Source organism: Suricata suricatta, chromosome 3 (genome assembly GCF_006229205.1).
Source record: "Suricata suricatta isolate VVHF042 chromosome 3, meerkat_22Aug2017_6uvM2_HiC, whole genome shotgun sequence".
NCBI classification, from domain to species: Eukaryota; Metazoa; Chordata; class Mammalia; order Carnivora; family Herpestidae; genus Suricata; species Suricata suricatta.
Genome location: NC_043702.1, coordinates 33,279,517 through 33,298,900, shown reverse-complemented (window position 1 = coordinate 33,298,900; position 19,384 = coordinate 33,279,517). Strand labels below are relative to the sequence as shown.

The 19,384-nt window shown below is 38.2% G+C and overlaps 2 protein-coding genes across 6 annotated transcripts in view; one reads left to right on the top strand and one right to left on the bottom strand.

Moving 5' to 3' along the window:
• NIF3L1 (NGG1 interacting factor 3 like 1) overlaps nucleotides 1–19,384 on the top strand; it is a 42,748-nt gene that overhangs the window by 19,315 nt on the left and 4,049 nt on the right. For all 5 annotated transcript variants that reach the window (XM_029934112.1, XM_029934110.1, XM_029934111.1 and 2 more), the window contains exons 7-11: nucleotides 5,711–7,710; nucleotides 8,748–8,897; nucleotides 13,048–13,154; nucleotides 14,307–14,378; nucleotides 18,266–18,388. In XM_029934112.1, the coding sequence (XP_029789972.1) occupies nucleotides 5,711–5,895 (185 nt within the window). In that variant the 3' untranslated portion in view covers nucleotides 5,896–7,710; nucleotides 8,748–8,897; nucleotides 13,048–13,154; nucleotides 14,307–14,378; nucleotides 18,266–18,388. The remainder of the gene's footprint in view (nucleotides 1–5,710; nucleotides 7,711–8,747; nucleotides 8,898–13,047; nucleotides 13,155–14,306; nucleotides 14,379–18,265; nucleotides 18,389–19,384) is intronic.
• ORC2 (origin recognition complex subunit 2) overlaps nucleotides 9,386–19,384 on the bottom strand; it is a 43,754-nt gene continuing 33,755 nt past the window's right edge. The window contains exons 14-18 of the mRNA XM_029934107.1: nucleotides 18,139–18,285; nucleotides 17,350–17,521; nucleotides 14,121–14,182; nucleotides 13,196–13,314; nucleotides 9,386–11,074 (exon numbers count right to left, since the gene is read on the bottom strand). Of these exons, the coding sequence (XP_029789967.1) occupies nucleotides 10,988–11,074; nucleotides 13,196–13,314; nucleotides 14,121–14,182; nucleotides 17,350–17,521; nucleotides 18,139–18,285 (587 nt within the window). The 3' untranslated portion in view covers nucleotides 9,386–10,987. The remainder of the gene's footprint in view (nucleotides 11,075–13,195; nucleotides 13,315–14,120; nucleotides 14,183–17,349; nucleotides 17,522–18,138; nucleotides 18,286–19,384) is intronic.

Genomic DNA, 19,384 nt, shown 5'->3' with positions numbered 1-19,384 from the left:
GAGTTCATGTCTGTTAATGGGACACTTTGTACCTTTCCACTTTAGCTGGAAAATGGTTCTTCCTCAGACCTAAAGCCAATCATGAGTTCCTATCAGTTCTACCTCCAGAATCTTATTTTTAAAGTTTATTTTTGAGAGCGTACATGAGTGAGAGAGGGGCAGAGACAGGAAGAATCCCATGCACTAGTAGTGCAGAGCCCAATGTGGGACTTAAACCCATGAACCATGAGATAATGACCTAAGCCGAAATCAAGAGTCAGATGCTCCACCAGTTGAGCCACACAGGCACCCCGTCTAGAATCTTTATAGAGCCTTTCCTCTTATCTCTTTTCAGGTATAATCCCTACCTGAAATACTTAAGTCTAATCTTAAGTCTTCCACATATGACCCTCAAATTAACATTTTTTCCTAAAAGTACAAATTTGATGGTGTATAATATTATCCTAGCTAAAAAGTCTTCTGTGGTTTCTTTCACGTGCCTGGTCAGGCCTGAACGTTCATCCTTTTTTCTTGCAGCCTTTACTTCTGTGGTTTTCTCTGGCTAAAATGCCTTTCGTGCCGCTTTCTTTACACTTCTAGTGATAAGCTCAAGATACCTCCCCTGAGAAGCTTTTTCTGACACTGGCTCCTGCCTCGATGGTCATGCCTTCCCCTCCAATTCTTATTGCTTTATCCTTTTTAAAATTTATTTACTTGGGCACCTGGGTGGCTCAGTCGGTTAAGCCTCCGACTTCAGCTCAGGTCAGATCTCACATTTGTGGGTTCGAGTCCTGCCTCAGGCTCTGTGCTGACAGCTAGCTCAGAGCCTGGAGCCTGCTTCCGGTTCTATGTCTCCTTCTCTCTCTAACCCTCCCCCTCTCAAGCTCTGTCTCTCTCTGTATCAAAAATAAATAAAACATTAAAAAAAAATTTTTTTAATTTATTTACTTTTATTTTAGAGCAAGAATGAGCAGGGGAAAGGGGCAAAGGAGGAGGGAGAGACGGGGGTAGGGAGGGAAGGAAGGAGAGAGAAGAGAGAGAGAGAGAGAGAATGAGAGAATGAATGAGAATGAGTCTTAAGCAGGCTCCACACTCAGGGCAGAGCCTGACATGGGGCTCAATTCCATGATCCTGGGATCATGACATAAGCTGAAATCAAGTCAGACAGTCAGCTGTCTGAGCCACCCAGGTGCCCCTCCTGTTGCTTTGTCCTTAACCTTCAGTATGCATTTCTATCAGATGGTAATCTTTCAGCTTTATTTATTTATTATTTTCAGCAATTTTTTAAAACTTTATTTTATTATTTGTTTTCTTATATAGTTTATTGTCAAGTTGGTTTCCATATAACACCTAGTGCTCATCCCCACAAGTGCCCTCCTCCATGCTCATGACCCCCCTTCCCCTCTCCCCCATCCCATCAGCCCTCAGTTCTTAGTTTTCAAGAGTCCCTCATGGTTTGCCTCCCTCCCTCACCCCAACTATTTTTTCCCTTCCCCTCCCCCATGATCCTTTGTTAAGTTTCTCCTGTTCTACTTAGAAGTGAAAACATAAGTTTGCCTGACTTATTTCTCTTAGCATAACATCCTTGAGTTCTATCCACATTGCTACAAATGGCCAGATTTCATTCTTTCTCATGACCATGTAGTTTTCCATTGTAAAGATAAACCACATCTTCTTGATCCATTCATCAGTTGGTGGACATTTAGGCTCTTTCCATGATTTGGCTATTGTAGAAAGTGCCACCATGAACATTGGGGTACACGTGCTCCTATGCATCAGCACTTCTGTATCCCTTGGGTAAATGCCTAGCAGTGCCATTGCTGGGTCATAGGGAAGTTCTACTGATAGTTTTTTGAGGAACCTCCACACTGTTTACCAGAGCGGCTGCACCAGATTACATTCCCACCAACAGTGTAGGAGGGTGCCCGTCTCTCCACACCCTCGCCAGCATCTGTAGTCTCTTGATTTGTTCATTTTAGCCACTCTGACCGGTGTGAGGTGGTATCTCAGTGTGGTTTTGATTTGTATTTCCCTGATAATGAGTGATGCTGAGCATCGTTTCATGTGCCTGTAGGCCATCTGGATGTCCTCTTTGGAGAAGTGTCTGTTCATATCTTCTGCCCATTTCTTCACTGGATTTTTTGTTTTTCAGGTCTGGAGTTCGGTGTGTTCCTTGTAGATTTTGGATACTAGCTCTTTATCTGATACGTCATTTGCCACTATATTTTCCCATTCCATTGGTTGCCTATTAGTTTTATTGATTGTTTCCTTTGCCATGCAGAAGCTTTTTATCTTGATGAGGTCCCAACAGTTCAGTTTTGCTCTTGATTCCCTTGCCTTTGGGGATGTGTCGAGTAGGACGTTGCTGCAGTTGAGGTCAAAGAGGTTGTTTCCTACTTTCTCCTCGAGGGTTTTGATGGTTTCCTGTCTCACATTCAGGTCCTTCATCCATTTTGAGTTTACTTTTGTGTATGGTGTAAGAAAGTAGTCTAGTTTCATTCTTCTGCATATTGCTGTCCACTTCTCCCAGCACCACCTGTTAAAGAGGCAGTCTTTTTTCCATTGGATTCTCTTTCCTGCTTGTTCAGCTTAAACTCTGTCCTACAGGGTAACATCTAATAGGGAACATGGCTCGTCATTCAGAAGATTTGAAGGCACTTTGTACACTTGCTGCTACCTGCTGCTTTCCCCCTTTGTTCCTCCTTAGGGTTGAAAGAGGGAGCTAAGAATTACTTTTTCCAGAGTCCCTGATGGCTTAGTCAGTAGAACATGTGACTCTTGATCTTGGAGTTGTAAGTTTGAGCCCCATATTGGGTGTAGAGATTACTTAAAAATAAAATTGTTGGGGCGCCTGGGTGGCTCAGTCGTTTAAGCCTCCGACTTCAGCTCAGGTCATGATCTCACATTCGTGGGTTCGAGCCCCGCGTCAGGCTCTGTGCTGACAGCTAGCTCAGAGCCTGGAGCCTGCTTCTGGTTCTGTGTCTCTTTCTCTCTCTGTCCCTCCCCCTCTCATGCTCTGTCTCTCCCTGTATCAAAAATAAAATAAAACATTAAAAAAATAATAAAAATTAAAAAAAATAAAATAAAATTGTTAAAAAAATTAATTTTTCCACTTAGAGCACCAAATCCAGGGTCCTAACCCTTTGGCTGTTCCCTTGGCTACTTCATAGGCCTCTCCATTATTATGTTCTCTCCTGCCTCCCATATCCATGCCCCTTATTATCTAGCTTATTATCAAATGCTGTTGAACTTAACATTGTCAAATCCAGAAGTATAAAGGTGCAGCATCTGTGCAAGCCTCATGTATTTGTCTGAACTTTTGAAAGTGTACGTGACCATTACCTGTTCTTTATTCTTATGTAAAACTTTTATAAGCCTTCAAACTTGTACCAGATTGAAATCAACTTTTAATGTATAAGCAATTTGACAAAGCTTCTTACAGCATTGTATGTGACTATTTTAAAATTAATTGTAACATTTTACTTTGAAGGAATTTTATAATTGTAGAAAAGTTGCAAGGCTACTACAGTGGACTTTTGTGTCCCTTAAGATCACTAATGGTTGTATTTTGGTACATTTGCATATTCTGTGTGTGTTTGTGTATAAATATATATCTATGGGTGTGTATATAAATATATTTCTATTTATGTTTTCCCCCTGAAACCATTTTGTAGTAAATTGCATACATGACCTTTTATCCCTAATAATGTCAGCATAAATCTCCTAAGAACTAAAGATATTTTCTTTTATGACTAATGATCAAATATAGGAATTTAGTATTATTAAAACACTTATTTAATAGGTAGTCTATATTTAAATTTTGCCAAATGAGCAGAATTGTAACATTTCTTTTTCTGATTGATATCTAATCCGTGTGCACACACTGAGTCTGGAAGAGTTTCTCAGCTCTGCCCAGAGCATTGACATTTTTGAAGAGTATAGGTCATTTGTTTTGGGGCATGTGATTATTTCCTTATAAATAATGGCTTTCTTAAAACTAGTTCCTAAAGTGTCTTAAAAGAGACTTCTTAAATTTTTTATTATTTTTATTCTTTATTTTTAGAGAGAGTGCACAAGTGGGAGAGAGGGGTAGAGAAAGAGAGAGAGTCTTAAGCAGGCTCTATATTCTGCACGGAGCCTGATGTGGGGCTCCATCCCACGACCCTGGGATCATGACCTGAGCCAAAATCAAGAGTCAGATGCTCAACTGACTGAGCCACCCAGCCCCCCTTGTTTTGTTTGTTTAAACTATTAAGCAGTATTTGCATGAGATAAATTCATGAAGTTCAAAATTGTTAAAATAGCCTTCCTCTCCGGTTACTTGGGGAAATAGAAAGTATCTTCTTATCTGGCTGACCTTAGATGTCTGTGATCTATGAGGCGTCACTTTGAGTATAACTTTAGGGATGAAAAGCACCAGGTCGAAGACACATAGGGGGCTCTGCTGATGTTCATCACCCTGTGAGTGTAACATGGTAGTATCAGAGTGCTAAGGGTAATATCCTGCAAAGACCAGCAGGTGGGGCGCTTGCTCCTTGCAAATATAAATTCTCATTTGCTTTTTCTTTCCCACAGCTACCCTCCTGAGGTAGGCTTTTCTTCCCTTTGCCTTCAGTTATTTCAGAGTTTTGGCAGATCCCCCTGCCCCCGCCCTGCCTTGCATGCCTTCCCCTCACAGTATTTATAATTATTCAGGTCACCAGACTTGTCTTTCCTTGAAACATGGCTTCTTACTGGGCCCCTTAGTGTCATTCTTCTTTTAGTTTACCTTTACTATTATAGATTAAGATATTTTAAAGGATGCTTGAATGAAGACTAGTCCATTTATGAAATGGTATGTACTGGGGAGTCGGGGGAAGTGTAGAGGATTGAACCTTTCCCTAAGAACCTTTTTCCCATATTTTTTGATGCTTTCAGGGCTCTAAACATATTTCAAAATTATGCTTGTTATTAACAAGCTAAATTGTGTATTTTTGCTGTAAAATGAGAAATCGTCAAATTCACAAATAGGGCTTTTAAAAATTCAAAACACTTTCAGGGGGCACCTGGGTGGCTCAGTCAGTTGAACATCCAGCTCTTGATTTTGGCTCAGTCATGATCCCAGGGTTATGGGATCAAACCTGGTGTTGGGCTCTGTGTTGAGCATGGAGCCCGCTGGGGATTCCCTCTCCCTTGTGTGCACACACTCTCTCTCTAAAATAGAAAAAAACAACTCTTGGGGTGCCTGGGTGGCTCAGTCAAACATCTGGCTACTGATTTTGGCTCAGGTCAAGATCTTACAAACAGTGAGATTGAGCTCTGCGTTGGGCTCTCTGCTGACAGCCCTGGCCTGCTTGAGATTCTCTGCACCATCCGTGCATGGAAGTATTTTGTTATTTAGTACCGATATGGTTTTCTGAAAGCCCCAGTTGATTTAGCAGTACTCATTTATCTTATTATGGTAACATTTTGAATGCGTGTTCTTGTAGATCTGGTTCCAGTGGTATTAGATGCCATTGCATACAGGGGTTTAAATTCTTGTCTCGAGTCTACCAAAAAAATTTGAAATTCTCATTGGGATGATCTATCTCTTTCTAAATTGGAAGGTACCTATGAAACCTGTACTTTCTAGGTTTATGTGTAAAGTTCTGCTTTTTATACAATGCAGACTTGGTGTTTCTGCAGTTACAGTTAAGCATTCCACAGACTCTGGGTCTGATATTTAATTACTTGCCCCTTCCTTTGTTGGCAGGTGAGATGTCCCATCATGATGTTCTGGATGCTGCATCCCAAGGAATAAGTGTCATCCTCTGTGAACACAGCAACACTGAACGAGGCTTTCTTTCTGACCTTCGAGTTATGCTGGGTGCTCACTTGGAAAATAAGATTGATATTATCCTGTCAGAAAGAGACAGGGACCCTCTTCATGTGATATAAAGCATACAGGAACAACAGCACGACACAGTCGACACATCAGTTTGCTCCCTACTTGAATGCATAACGGGAATCAGAATTAGTATCTGTCTGGAAGAGTGTCTTAGAATGTACATTTTTCCTGGTTTGTAAATCTGCTTCACCACATAGTCTGTAGCTTGTATGGAAAAAGCATAATGTAACTACTATTAATAAATATTCATTATAAGATGAATTAAGATTATGATACAATGTGAAGTACATATTCATAAACTCCAGGAAGATTACCTAACATTCTTGGTAAGTAGCTTCTCCTTAGCTTAATTATATATGAGATCTGTCATTTGAGACCTCTCTGCCCTTGGTTAGTTTAAAAACTTGAGATGGAACCCTGATTTCTAGGTAGCCTTTAGGGGGCGTTAAGGTCTGTCTGTATATTTCTGTTCACAGATCACTCTCACCTAAATTTCAGAATCAGGATTACGTTTTTTGTGTTTTTTCTTAAGATACATGATTATTTATAACTATTGTTTCATTGCTTTTGGGTAACTCACCTGAAATTTTATTAGTAATACATAAAAGATGGCTAGCTTTCAAAATAATACCAGTTATCATATAATATTAATTCTGTGCTAGGCCCTCTCAGGGCTGTTATAAACAGTTTCAATCCTTATAAATAATATAGATATTGTTATTTCCATTTTACAGATGAGTAAACTGAAACAGAGGTTAAGGTGTTTACCCAAAGCCACATAGATGGGGAGTGAAGGAGTTAGGACACAAAGGAAACCTGGGCTCCACAGTCTGTGTTCTTTACATCTTAATCAACATTGATGATAAAACTGATACAGGAGTTAAGTAAGGAATCCTGAAGGAAAAGAAGCCTGTTTTCAGTGTTTTATCTGGCTGGTATGGAAGGTTTTACATTTGAATGCTTGTATTCCTATTTCCAGTTTCTCTGCTGAGCTTTTTTCTTTGGTAATGATGAAAGCAAATCTTGTAAAATGCTGTCTGAGAAAAGATTTTACATTTCTTTTGTAGGACCCTTTTTCTACCAATCATCTCCTGGAAGATTTGTGATCCTGCCTTACAAATGATTCTTGGTTGTTGTAATATTGATTCACTACAGAAATAACCAATAGGACTGAGCCTTAAAAAAATGCCCCCAATTAGAGAGTCTTTGGAGGAGCCGAGAGAGGAGGTGGGAGAATCAGCAAAGCGTCAGGAGCCAAGTAGAATGCTTAGACGAGGGATGGTCGATGTCAAAGTAGAGAGAATGAGACAGCAGACGGCTTTGAGATACCAGCTTAATGGCACTTGCCTAAGTCATTGTTTGTGTCCTGTGTGCTGGGCCCATAGAGAAGTGGGGAGAATAGGACAGAAATTCGGATGATACTTTCGAGTATACTGTAATTAACTCTGCTAAGGATATGCAGAGTGTTTACAGGGAAAGTTTTCTGAGGAATGAGGATAGGATTCAGTCAAGAGGTACAGCTTGAACAAACACCAAGTAAAGAGAAACCACACGATGCCTGGAAGAAGCCCACGGAATTAATTTGTTGGCCGAAAGCAGGAGGCATGGAAGGTGTGGTTAGAGATGGTGCTTACGAACTAGCCTGGAGCCAGTAGTTTCTCAGACTTTTTTTCTCTTTATGGCGCACTTTAAGGCAGGACATTGTTTCACATTGACTCGCGCTAAAGGTTGTAGATGAATTCCTTTGGATAGAGTTCCAGAAGGGACTTAATGGATCAAAGAATTCATGATTGGACATACTAATTGCTAAATAGTTTCTTTTTTTTTTAGAGAAGGACATTGGGGTGCCCAGGTGGCCCAGTTGGGTAAGTGTCCGCCTCTTGATATTGCTCAGGTCATGATCTGACGGTTTGAGTCTGAGCCCGTTAGGCTCTGTGCTGACACTGTGGAGCCCGCTTGGCAATCTCCCGCCCTCCCCACCCCTTCAGTTTGTGACATCTCTCACTTTTCTCAAAATAAACTTAAAAAAAAAAAAAGACATTACTAGTACAATTTTTAAAGCTTCTTTACCAGCATGCTAGCATTTTTTAAATAACTAAAAGTACTCCCAAATATATCCTCTGTAGTTTTAAAAAAATAAAGTATCACTGTGAATATGAATTTTTTCACTTGCCAAATTTTCTGAACTGGTAACTTTAAGGTGTTATTTATCATTGCTTTTCAAACTTTAATGAGCACAAACTACATCTGAAGATGTAGTTTAAAAATGCATTATCCCAATCAAGTACTAAACTTTTTATAGAAAATACTTCTAAAATTTTATCAATGAGTAGATGAACTTGCTATGTAATATGAAATTATCTATTTTAATAAAATTAAAAATGATCACATAAAAAAATGCATTTAAAAAATGCAGATTCTTGAGTAGGGCCCAGGCATTTGAGATCCCAAGAGCTACTGCTGCTGCCATTGTGAGGACCGTACTTTAGGTAGCAAAAGTAACAATAGTGGCCTAAATACTGGGAGGGCTTGAGGGCAGTGTGCTACAGTATGCCAAAATTGTTATGAAAATTTGGTAGTTAGCTTTCTTTTATTATACTCACACCTAATGTCACATTGTTTATAGCATCAGTTATTTCAAATTTATTTTATCGATATAATAAGGATACTATTAATGCTATTAAAACCTTATAATAGATATTTTGTACTTGATCTTCATATCCTTAAAACTCCTGTCTAGCATAGAGCCTTCTGTGTAGTGAGTGTTCAGCAAACATGGATTTAAAATGTTTTAACAGCAACTTGAAAAATCAAAATGTAGAAGACTCTTCTAAGGGAGAAGTTATTATAGAAAGCCTGAGAACAAAGTCATTTGCGTAACGCTTTTTTTTTTATCCCTTAGTTTTAGGGGCCACAGACCCTCATGACTTTGTCATCTCTGTTGGCTACTCAGGACTAGGCTGGAAGAGTCTTCTCATCTAGAATGTAGGAAAATACATTCTGAACAATGTTACTGGCTCCACATTTGAATCGGGGAAAACAGACTTCTATAGTAAGTAACTTTTTAAAAAGATAAATTGATTAACCATCTCCTAAACTGGTATTTTATATGAATGAAATGTTCATACATTAAAATGACAAACGTGTTAAAGTTTTTAGAGCATCACAAGAGCTGATTTAGCACTCTGCATCAGGGATTCAGTGCTGTGTCAACTTTTATGGAGCATAAGAATGCCTGTTCTACATCCCTTGTGCCCTCTTTGGGCCTGTATTATTTGGCCATTTTATTAAGAGCAGCCAGAAAAATCAAATTTTTCAGGTCTGTTAATTCTTGTCAGAAGCAAGTAACAGCAGCAGGTGGAGCCTGAGCAGTTAGGCTTTTGACTGACAGTATAAAGAACATCGGTACTGAAAGAAGTTAAGTAAAGAGTGTAGAATAATTCTGCTAAGATCTTCATCAGGTCTGTAAGATACACTTATAAAATATTTGAAGGACTTCTAATGATTTTTATTAAAAAAAAAATCAGTACTAGAAAAAAATTCTATCCAAATTGGCTTTTTATTTATCAATAGACTATTGATACAACTGCTTGCAAATAGTATGGACACAAAAATTATAAAAATAAACCAGTAGATATTTAAGGGCAAATGCAAAACTTACATATTAGGTCATTAAAGATTTTATATACTTTTTTATACTATAAGTTATAAACTAGACATATTAAGCAAAAAAAAGCAAGGTGCAGACAGCACAAATCATATGCAACCATTTGTGTTTTTAAAAGGAGAGATACATACTCTTCAGTGTGCAGAGAAAATACCTCTGGAGGAATAAACACCTGTTACGTGGTTGGTATAAGAGAGTGGAAGGAAAAACTCCCTTTTCACGGAATATCCTTTGGTAACAAAATTTTTAGAATCAAATTCATGTACAGATTTAAATATTTTGATTGTATTTAAGATTAAACTCTCATACATGGATTTAACACAATATATGGCACAAATTACTTTCAACTCTGAGCAGTTGGGGAAATTTTTCATGAAAGGTTTAAACTACACACTGTATTAGCTTTTTCACTCCTATCTTATTACAGTGGTATTTTAATGAAGAATTTTATTTCCAAGCATGAAATAATTTTAAGGGAGTATGTGAAGACTACAAGCTGACCAGTGGCCAAGGTTAGCTTTTTCTCTTCCTAAGGAAGACGACTTGTGTAGATATTTAGAAGGCTTGAAATTATTACTTTTAAGAAAAAAACTGAAATGTCTTACAGTGAGTTTTAGGTCTACTTGATAGAGAAATTATATGCTACTCACTTGCGTGTACTGAAGAAAACAGTGTCAGTACAAGAATAATTGAATTTTTATGTTCTTAAAAACCACAACTAAACCATAACTCAGGATAGCCTGGCTTCTCACTGGTATCAAGAGGATGGTGGCACAGACACTAACTGTCCTAAGTATCACGGTTACTCCTGTGCTTTCTAAGGTGGGTCTACACCTTATGTACTCATTATGCTTTTCCCACTCTCGCAACGCAACAGTGTCCTGCCCTCTTCCTCCCTACCCCCGCCAGCGTGTAGTCTAAATCCAAAAAGAGAAGGCTAGGTCACCTACTCTTCCCCAGTCTTACATACCTTTTGCTAAGCCTTTCAAGAACAGGAGGAGGATCTGCCTTCTCCTTTATACTCATCAGCTCTAACAGGACAGCAAATAAAGTAGATTTATGTGATGCCAATGTTTTTGTACTTCCATATTTTGGAACAAACACATTTGCAGACAGCTCTGGGGGTGCTGAAAAGGTCCTCAAAAAATTAGGAATAATATCATCTCTAGTATAAAAGAATTCAAGAACAACCAGCTCCAAATAGTCCCTGAGCACACTGTTCATTCCAGCATGAAGTCTCCAGAGAGGTAATGAATGAAAGGCACGTTTTCTACTTGCGGACCCTTGCATAGTACTAGAGGTGGTGTGCCAGCCAGGCTAATCAAGGTTCTAATGGATGACATTCCCCCTCCCAATTTTAAGTCTTACACACTGGAAAAAAGAGTCTAGTGTTAGATGTAAACAACAACACTTCAGAGGAGTAGCAGCTGGGGTCCAACAACCCTTCCACGAAATTTCAAGAGTCAAGGATAGCTTCAAGACTCCTCTTCTTCCTTTTCCAGGAAATCAGTCAGTGTTCCATTGTCCACAGGAATTAACAAGTACTCCACTCCATCAGTTCCCTAAAAGATGTGAGAGTACCCTCGGTGTTAGTCATTTATAAAGATACATGTGAATCTTGTAGGTTGAACAGAAAAGTAGATTTAATAGTTTACATAAATAGGGAAATGTAAAAATTAAGGCAAAAGGGAAGGCATATATATTTAAATACACCGAGTTTATAGTTAAGCCACTTCATTGTTGAAAAGACTAGAGAGTAAATGACTTCTTTACCCACCTGCTCTTTCTAGAATTTTACATACTGATTTCTTGGTTCTTTTATCCAGGTATCTCTCCCTAATCCTCTTTCTAAAAACGTAATCTCTGCACCCAATGTGGAGCTTGGACTCATGACCCCGAGATCAAGAGTTCCATGCTCTACTGACTATGCCAGTCAGGTGCCCCCAGGTATCTCCCCTTTTTAAAATAATCCTTACTAGACTCTCATTTCTATCACCCAACCTCTGTGCCTTTCCAAAAGAGTTATCAATATTTGCTGGTCTCCATTTTCTCACCTTTCACTCAACCCATTCCAACCTAGCCACCATTATGTCATCAAAAGAGCTTTTGCTTGGACCACCAAGGAATTCCTTATTCCTAAGTCCAATACAGATTTTCAGTCTTCATCTTTTCGGTCTCTCAGCAGAACCTGGCACTGCTGACTATTCCTTTTTTTTTTTTTTTTTAATGTTTTTTATTTTTGAGAGACACAGACAGCACAAGCAAGGGAGGGTCAGAGAGAGAGGGAGACACAGAATCCAAAGCAGGCTCTAGCTCTGGGCTAGCTGTCAGCACAGAGCCCGACGCGGGGCTCGAACCCACAAACCGTGAGATCATGACCTGAGCTGAAGCCGGACGCTCAACCGACTGAGCCACCCAGGCGCCCCTGACTAGTCTTAAAACATGCTTCTCTTGGCTTCTATGACATCATATCCTAGTTTTCTTCCTGGCTGTCTGGCTATTCCTACCTCTACAAGCTTATCCTCTATTTGGCCATTAAATGTCACACTTCTGGGCTCAGTTCCCGGCCTTCTAATCTCACTGTATGTCGTCTCTCCTGAAAGTCCTACCAATGCCTGGTTTCCATTACAACTTAAATAGGCAGGGATCCGGTTTTTTGTTTTTTTTATCTCTAGCCCAATCTTTCTTCTGGTTTCTTGTCCTAGGATATCCAGTTGCATCTCTACTTGGGAATCTCAAAAGAATTCCAAAGGGAAAATCCAAACATACTACAATCACAAACTCATCATCTGTCTACCCAAAAGTTTCTCATCCAGTGATCTCACCATCTCTCTGGTTATGCAAGCCAGACACCAGAAATCATTCTTGACATTTTCCCTTGGCTCTTACATCCCACCTATTACCAATTCTTGTCAGTTCTACCTTCTAAATATATCTGGACTCCAACCCCCCCCTTATTTTCTCTTCATCCTAGTCAAGTTACCATCATCTCACCCAGACTATTAACAGTTTCCTATCTGGTCTCTGGGCACTGACTTTTAGCAATTCCACTCTACCCTGCCCCATTCCACTGTGCCTACCAGAGTCAGAACAATTTTAAAATCCTTTTCATGGTAAAAGTAGTACGTGGTCTAGCCTTTATACCACTGTTTTTTCAGTCTCATTCCGTGCCATGCTGGTTATGATCTGATAACCATAATTAGGTTCGATTCACATATAATGCTCTTTCAGAACTATGTACCCTTCTGATCATAGGACTTAGCACATGTATATAATTATTTGACAAAATGTCATCTCCTCCATTAGTCTTTAAGCTCCATCAGAAAGAAATTAGGTTTTTGCTTACTACTGTTTCCTAATATGTAGTGCAATATCTGATAATATAGTTAGTGCTTCATGCAGTTAGTGAATGTGGTAGAAATAAGAGGGAAAAGGGAATACAATTATTTGACTTATATTTCTAATGGCCTATTACTCTGGCTAAGTAAGTTTTCTGCTCTGAAGATGAGTACTTCTACTTTCTCTCTCTCTGTAGAACTTAAATGGCACATGGCCTAAATGGATCCTTGTGACCCATCATAGAACCTCCATTTGTTTCCTACAGTTGACCCAAAGGTGTACTTGTCCTGAAGTAAACAAGAGGTAAGGTAGTCCTGGCATATAATCTGTAACAGCAGTCTTACCTTCTTTGTTCTTATAAGCTTGTGGTCCCTAAATTCAGTTAGCTGGGCCCGAAGTGTCAGATCACTGTTGACCAGGAATGCCTCTCGACACTGTTGGTAAAAATCTTGAAAAGAAAGTCCTAGAGAGTTCAAAAGGAGACGTGAACATAAGTTAGGATTTAAGACATTACCGCATATATGGTTACCATTCCAAGAACACAAAGTGCTGTTGCCATAGTATGTCAAAGTAGTCAGTAAAAAACCCAAAACACTTCTATGTAAACCAGTGTATAAATACCTATCTGTTTCTAAAGAGAATTGATTGGTTGAAAGTAGTCAACTGACCAAGTATAACCTAAAATCTTGTGGGCAGCTTTAAACAGTGTGAATAACGCTTTTAAAGAAGGAACTAGTAAGTCATGAGAGCTGAACGATTATTAAAATATTTGTCTGAATTAACATTTTTACCCAAGGAGAAGAAATACTGCTAAGACGCCCACATATGAAATATAGTTACCTGTAGACACATGTCCACAGTTAACTACCACAGGAAATTTTAAAAAAGGCAGGATATGGGGCACCTGGGTGGCTCAGTCGGGTAAGTGCCCAACTTTGGTTCAGATCGTGATCTCCGTTTGTGAGTTTGAGTCCCATGGACCCTGCACTGACAAGCCCGAGGCTGCTTGGGATTTTCTGTCTCCCCCTCTCTCAAAAATAAACAAACATTAAAAAAAAAAAGGCTGGATGGGTCTTCAGTGCACTGGCAAACAGCCTGTTCACCAGTGTATCTGTGGGGCTTCTTAAAAATGTGCTATGCGGCAAGCTGATCACAGAGCAAACCATTTATTTGCTCCTTTGAAACCCTGCAATGCTAATTAGATTCCAGAAAAAGGAATTTATGTTGTGAAACAAAGTCAAATAATTTAATATTATAAATATTGGATACCAATATAAGAAGGGTTATCCTGGTTATCCAGCTGATACTTTATTAGTAGCCTGAAAATCCCCCTAAGGAAACAAACAAACAGGAATTAAAATCCAGAATGTTAATATCCAAAGACAACAGTAAAATACACAAAGATAATTTGAAATGCTTGGCTTATATGTATTCTCTTCTGTTCTTTTCTCCAAGGAATATCATATCCTGGCCTACTTAAAAAGAAGCTTTTTTTATGGACTTCTAAGGAAAATCTAGGAGTTTAAGGTAATAGGTTGGTTCAAGTTAGAAAATCTGGAATATATAATAAAGAGAATATTAATCCCATAACCCTAAAATATTAGCCACAAATATCTGATGTGAAACAAAAAACATTTGATATGGAAATCATATTTATGTATGCTTCCTTCTCAAATTTTTGTGGATGAAGCAGGGTGGAAACACATTCATGCATTTATATATAGTATATACCATTTTATATCACCTTTTCACTTACTGGTTTTCCCAGATTATTAAAAAGTCTTCCTAAATTTTTAATGGCTGCTCATATATTGTATACCACACACAACATTGCCCTGTTTTGGATGTTTACATTACTTCCAATTTTACTAAACATAACTCCACATTACATTGTACATAAATATCCTTTCATATCAATTTCTACAAGAGATTGCACAAAGTCGATTTATAGGGCTGGAAGCATGTTACATGCCCTGAGATTTTCAGGAGTCCTTGGGTGTGGCAAAAATTAAAAACCTTTACATTTCTTTTTTTTTTTTTTAATTTTTTTTAACTTTTTATTTATTTTTTATACAGAGAGAGACAGAGCATGAGAGGGGGAGGGGCAGAGAGAGGAGGAGACACAGAACCAGAAGTAGGCTCCAGGCTCTGAGCTAGCTGTAAGCACAGAACCTGATGCGGGACTCGAACCCACGAACGTGAGATCTGACCTGAGCCGAAGTCGGAGGCTTAACCGACTGAGCCACCCAGGCGCCCCTACATTTTCATTTTTAAGATCATCTAGAAAATAATCACTTAAGTGTATTTGGATCATCTGGTTTTTGATCACATTCATACCGAGTAAAGACTAAATGATATTGGAGTTTGCAGAATGAAAATTTTAGTTTAAAAACAAAAAAGCATTGGAAGCTGAAACATAGACATTTAAGTATGCCAAACTAAAAACTGCTTGCATTAGAGCAGAGTCATATTTAATGTTGTACTTATATTGCATGGGTTCTCAACTTTATACGCAGCAACCTGCAATAGTCCATTAACAGTAGCATAAGAAGACTGAAAACTTCTTCTGTTACAATTTAATAGAATTATTAGATACCCATTTAATGCATATTTCAATATTAATACAATACTAATCTTCAGGTGTACAAAGCAGCTTTACAGACTTAGAAAATTCATTAAAATCAGCATTTGAGGGCTAACATGAGTCTTGTGGTACTGATGCAGTGGAGTATCCATAGTTAGTTAAGGCTCTGCATGTGACTAGACTACACAGGACTTTAAGCACACACGAGTGCACGTGTCCATGGTGAAGTAAGTTCAATGGATTGTGCCAATGTCTGTTTATGGTTTTAATACTGCACTGTGATGGGGGGTATTTGGGAAAGAGGTGCTCAGGACTTCCCTGGACACTTCTTTGTAGTCTCCTGTGAATCTACCTCAAAAGTTAGAGAAAAATTTTCTGGAACAAAAAAAGGATTTGAAAGTTTTTGCCTACCCCAACCTCTAGCTATTTTGCTCCATTCTTTTATGCGGTTTGTACTATCCTGAATTAGGTATTTTCCATTTCTGTGCACATTTTAAAACTTCACCATACTGACATGCATTAGCGCACTATATATTATTTTACCGTATCTACCACTGTGTCTGGTACAGCATTTGTCCTGAACAGAAATGTCTGGGTTTGGACAGGACATGCTACTGTCATACCACTGTTGCCCCACGTAAGTCACTGCCTTTGCTGCTCCTACATCCAGAGCACAGCTGGGCTGTGGCTTCCACTCTGTCACTGCTTTATGACTGCTTCATTTAGATCTTCCTATTTTTCAGCCAGGCTATAATCTCCCCTCTTTGGTTCTTTGACATTTTATCTATTAATGCTATGTGTTTGGAACAAAAGGAGATGAATTAAAAGTGAAAACTATTATACCATCCTGACTAGACATGTCCATTGCTCTTGGGAGGAAAGAGAAAGACTGCTAGTCTCATCTGCTTTAAGAAACTTTGCATTTTCTGTCAAATTTAAAACACAAGAAAAATCACTGATGTTTGGACTAATTTATAAGTCCAATCCATTCTAACGTGCTACCTTTATAATGTCAGTCCACTCATCCAAGAACATAAGTATTCTTCATCTTTTCACGTCTTAATTAATCTCAACAGGGTTTGTTGTTTTTAAACACTTCATCTTGTTAAAAATTGCTTTAGAATTCTGTTCTTTGGGGGAGGGGCGGTGATCTGGTACTAAAAGCCTTTTTCAATAGGTTATCATGCCCTTGATGTTATGCCAGTTTATGCCATATCCAGCTTTTCTTAGTGTTTCTTAATTCAGATATACCTTTTGGTGAGGCTGCTGAAAGGGCTTCACTAGAGACATTATACAAATATCTTTAAGGAAAGAGCTTTGGAACCTCGCAGATGCGGATCAAAGTCTCTGTCCCCACTGCTATCTACTTTACAGCCACGAGGATCAAATGAGTTATTTCATGTAAAGCGCCCCATGTTTGAATCAGAACGTTCAGTATATAATTAAAAATAACCATCAGATTTAAGTAAAATCCATAACATTCTTTTTCCTCCACAATGACCACTATCTTGAGATGCTCTTATTTAGAAATATAAAAATTAATGGGGCACCTGGGTGGCTCCGTCAACTTTGGCTCAGGTCATGAGCTCACAGTTGGTGAGTTCGAGCTGCCCTTTGGGTGAGCCTTGATTCTCTCTCTGTCCCCGTCTCTCTCTCTCTCTCTCTCTGCTCTTCGCTTACTTGTGCCCTCTCTCTCTCTCAAAAAAAAAATTTTTGAAATACATAAATTAAGGAAAAAATATTGACACTGCCTATTGCATAACCCAGTACTGGCAACTAGTTTTTACTATTTTTCTTAATCCTTCAAACGAAGTAGAGATTTTATTACCATTAAAACCTAGAACTGCATGTGTTAAAATGTATGGAGTTTTAAAAACAAAACGAAACAAAGAAAACTATAGTTTTCATTCTTACCTTGCATTAGGGGTAAGGCTTCGTAAGACATGAGTTAGGGAACTTAGGGGTAATGATCCAGATTGTTTAACCAGAAGAGAATTCTCATAGGAGGTTTCTTCAGTATAAGGACTGTATGTAGTAGTTTCATACCAGAGCCAGTTATAAAGACTCTGCTTTGCATGATCCCACACTGCAGCATACGATTAAAGAAAATAAGTTAATTTTTGTCATATCGTTACGTTACTAGATTCTACTCTAGGAAAGAATGAGAAAGCATTAAAATAAAAAAATGAATCCTGAAAATTTTCATTTTTGCCATTTCCCCATCCAAATCAGTACCTCACAATCTAATTTCATTATCAGTCAACATCTATGCCTGAATCTTTATTTGTATGCTGAATACAAGTAAAATATATTAGTGCTACCAAGGCATTCTTTTGAAAAAATTTAATAATTTACCAATACCCTTTTTTTGTTTTAAACATTTTTTCTACAGGATCATCACAAAGTCTCTGAATTAAATGCATAAAATAAATGTTCCAATACTTACAAAGAGTAGAAAAAGACCAAAATAATAGTTGAGTCTCTTCCCCTTCATGAAACTTTAGGTGTAAAACACCCCCTTTAGAATCTGAATTTTATTTCTAAGAATTATGTTCTAAATCAGATTGAGGACACTTTTATTTTTAGCAACCCATGTCTTTAAGCATGCAGCAAAAAAAAAGTATACTGAAAAAAAAAATATTGTAACTTACGATAGTAAAAATTTTTTAAGACTGGTATCTCGAGAAAGAAGGGAGTACTTACTGAGAGGGGCATTGAGGTGATCAATAGATGCTATAAGGCATATGTTACGTAATGATGACAACTGTCCAATAATTTGCTGGCTTTTGTCTCCTCTCAACATTTGGCTATCCAAATTGTGGATGAGAAGGAAGAGTTCTAAAGAAGAATCTAAGGAAAGAAAATGCAATTATTATTTACAAGGAGTACTTGTAAAGTCCTTACAACACAAAATACCTGTGCATTAAAAAGTATCAAAGTGGTATAGGACAAGGTAAGTGTTGTGTAGCAGTATGTAATTTATTTGGGAAGATAGCAGTCTCTTAAAAATAGGCAACATATTATTAAAGTTTTAAGGAGACTGGTGAAAATTAGTGGGGACTGGGTGGGTAGAGACTTAACTGGAATGGGTAATGCCCAAATCACGTCATAAAAAATGCGGTTTTAATAAGTCACAGGAAATAAGGCAAGATGCATATTGGGTTAGAGGTAAATCTGTTCATGTTGCATTCCAAGGGAGAGGAGAGAGGAAGTAGAGAGGGGGCACCAAAAAAAAAAAAAAAAATCTCAGCAGGCAGTAAGAGGCAACATAGAAAACTCTGATTACCATAAAAGCCAAAGGAGACAAAAAAGGGGTGGGAGTGAAATTCAGGATTCTGCTCAAGGCATCAGGAAAGTCAGAGAAGGAAAATTATCATAAAGGTCAATGAAGAAGAATTTGGAGGATGGCGCTGTCAACACCATTAATCACTACAGAGATCAAGATAAAGGATGAGCCAAGGTCAACTGTGTTTAGTAAGAAGAAAGGTAATCAGGCATATAGTTCATGTAGCACAGAAGCAAGAAATACAAGAACAGGTAAGAAGAAGGCATGACACGTCTTTAAAAACTCTGAAATCACTGAAACAAGTGTGGAAGGGCAGTAGAATCAGGCAAACCTTTTCTGATGATGAAACAAGTCCTATGTCTGTTTAAAAGCCACTGGTAAGTCTCTTAGGAGTTGGTAAGAAATGAGGCATTTAGCATTTACAGTGGACAATGAGCCTATTTGAATAAGTAAATTTCTCTCCCATAGCAACAAAGATCCTGAGAACATTTTGAAAAGTCCAAGGTTCCTTAAATTCTAGAAGCCTCCATAATCAATAGTATTTAAATTACATACAATTATATGTTTACATCATGTGCATTATACTATATATTTATGAGTAGTTATATACTCAAATTATATACCCATATGAAACTTTTTGTATTTACAGTTTAATTATAAATA